This window comes from Pyxicephalus adspersus, chromosome 5 (assembly GCF_032062135.1).
Source record: "Pyxicephalus adspersus chromosome 5, UCB_Pads_2.0, whole genome shotgun sequence".
In the NCBI taxonomy this organism is placed as follows: domain Eukaryota; kingdom Metazoa; phylum Chordata; class Amphibia; order Anura; family Pyxicephalidae; genus Pyxicephalus; species Pyxicephalus adspersus.
This window is the reverse complement of record NC_092862.1, coordinates 146,443,621-146,446,020: the sequence shown is the minus strand read 5'-3', so window position 1 is coordinate 146,446,020 and position 2,400 is coordinate 146,443,621. Positions and strand designations below refer to the sequence as shown.

General features: G+C 48.0%; 1 protein-coding gene across 1 annotated transcript in view; it reads right to left on the bottom strand.

The window, feature by feature from the left end:
- The window catches only part of RBM43 (RNA binding motif protein 43), a 6,326-nt gene extending 3,932 nt beyond the window's left edge, over window positions 1-2,394 (bottom strand). The window contains exons 1-3 of the mRNA XM_072413432.1: window positions 2,359-2,394; window positions 1,458-1,654; window positions 218-309 (exon numbers count right to left, since the gene is read on the bottom strand). Of these exons, the coding sequence (XP_072269533.1) occupies window positions 218-309; window positions 1,458-1,641 (276 nt within the window). The 5' untranslated portion in view covers window positions 1,642-1,654; window positions 2,359-2,394. The remainder of the gene's footprint in view (window positions 1-217; window positions 310-1,457; window positions 1,655-2,358) is intronic.
- Between the last annotated feature and the right edge of the window lie 6 nt (window positions 2,395-2,400).

The window sequence follows — 2,400 nt, the reverse complement described above, 5'->3', positions numbered from 1 at the left end:
ATCAGTACCTGACCTCACCAATAGGGGGCAAATCTCCACCATCAGCACCTGACCTCACCAATAAGGGGCAAATCTCCACCATCAGTACCTGACCTCACCAATAGGGGGCAAATCTCCACCATCAGCACCTGACCTCACCAATGCTGTTTTACCTGAATGGACACAAATTGACAGCTGGCAGCGCATTATTGTGCAGATCCGTCACACCGACACTTACCTTAGTCTCACGCTGTGAACGAGTCACTTTCAGCGGGAAGGCGGACATTTCTATCTGCAGTTCGTGGCTCATGGCCAGGACCTGGTCTGCCACTGAGAAGAAAATCATCCAACATTAATATTTTATTATGAAGGAGACATAAGCAGAACTCTACCACACAACACAAGTTTTACTAAAGGAGTCCCCGTTGTGTCCGTGAACCCACCCCCACCCAGTCACTGCAGGGATCTGGCGTGTGTTTGCTCCAACATTCAGACTAAAACTTCATAAAGCCCCGTTTGCCAAGGGTTGTGCCAATTGAGTGTGGGTCGGCGAGGCACTTGGATCTTTTTTAGCCTGTTTATATCATCTCTGTTGCTTACAGAGCTCAGTAGCTCAAGTGAGCCGTTGGGTCAGAAGTCCCCCTTTCTTACTTCCCTTTAAAGATTTCCCTGAATACATATATATATTTAGGAAACAGAGACAGTCTAAATCATGATATTTGCCCACCAGACCTCTGGTTAGCAGGGGTGAATGATGCACAATTCATACGTATACTGCAGTGTTATTATTACACAGTATTTATATAGCGCCATCATATTACGCAGCGCTGTACAAAGTCCAAAGGAGCTCACAATCTAATGTCCCTACTATAGTCATATTTCATTAATGTAGTCTAAGGTCAATTTAGGGGGAAGCCAAATAACCTCACTGCATGTTTTTGGGATGTGGGAGGAAACCCACGCAGACACGGGGAGAACCTACAAACTCCATGCAGATGTGTACTGGCCGAGATTCGAACCTTGGACCTAGTGCTGCAAAGGCCGGCATGCTAACCCCTGAGCCATCGTGTTGCCCACCAAAGTTCCTCCAGAGGGCACTAGGGGGCAGTATAAGGGACCCCAATGATGTTTTTGGCTATCTGTAAGTGTGACATTGTTCCCACTGGCCAGCAATGTAAGCGGAATTCTTCCCACTGACCACCACACTAATATACTTTGATCTGTGGGTATATTATTTATAAAAGGGGTTCCCTGAAGGTTTTTTAGGGGGTTCCCTGTGTTAAAAAAGTTGGAGAAACACTGCTATTCAGTCTGTACCCTGCCCTCCCCTCCTACGTGCACCTACCCCATTACCATATAAAGTGAGACACACATCACAAATTAAATAGGACCCCCCCCAGATTTGGGGTAAACACCCTGCCACCCTTTAGATGGACCCCTGACAGTGTATAATTATTCTGGAGGGGGTAAAGACTTACCTTCTGCCCGGTCAAAGGTCAACATGGCCACGCCCCTTTCCTTTGTGGGGTACTGGACATGGACTTGGCCGTCGCCTCCGTTCTTGCGTTGCAGGAAATGGATTAGCAGCTTGTCATGCAGCACGTCATCCTTACAATGAGACGCAGGAACGCCGGACACTCGCAGAACGTAATTATCTGCCATGGCAAAGCAATGCCTGAGGAAATCAGGGGAAACAATTCAGAAATGCAGAGAAAAATCACCCCCATTGTGGTAATATAAGTTTTGCCCCTCCCATGTGATCCTGTGCCAGGGCAGAGGTGGGCAGATGCCCCCTGGCAGGATCAAATTGAGATTTGTTGATCTCTGCAAATAAAAAAAAACAACTAATAGGATAAACCCCAAGAAATATAAAACAACAAGATGTGGGGGAAGAGGGGTAATTATTGAAAGGAGAGGGGCAGATATTGGGAGGAGAGGAGCAGTTGTGGTGAGAAGAGGCAATTGTGGAACACAAGGGGGCAGTTATTGAGAGGAGGGGTGATGTTTTGCAGAGAAGAGGGGCAGATATGAAGGGAAGAGGAGCAGTTTAGAAAGGCAGAGGGGCAGTTGTGGAGAGCTGTTGTGCAGTAGTAAAGGGCAGAAGGGCAGTGGGGGGTAGGAGTGGTAGTTGTGGAGAGCTGTGGGGCAGTTGCAGGAATTGCAGACAAAGAGGTTTGCCCCCGACATGAATGATGACAGATTTGGGGTAATAAATGTCACTCTTTGCCCCTGCATTCCCCCCCCACCCCCATAACGGGGTAATTTATATAACTATCGGGCCATAGGGTGTCATGGTGACAACAAGTAACAGAAGGGAAGGGGGGGGGTTCACGAAATATATAACATTCACCCCCCAATCTGTATTCACCCCCCACTCACCCGCTGGGCCCGGTGACACCCGCAGATCTCTGAACAAGTTTC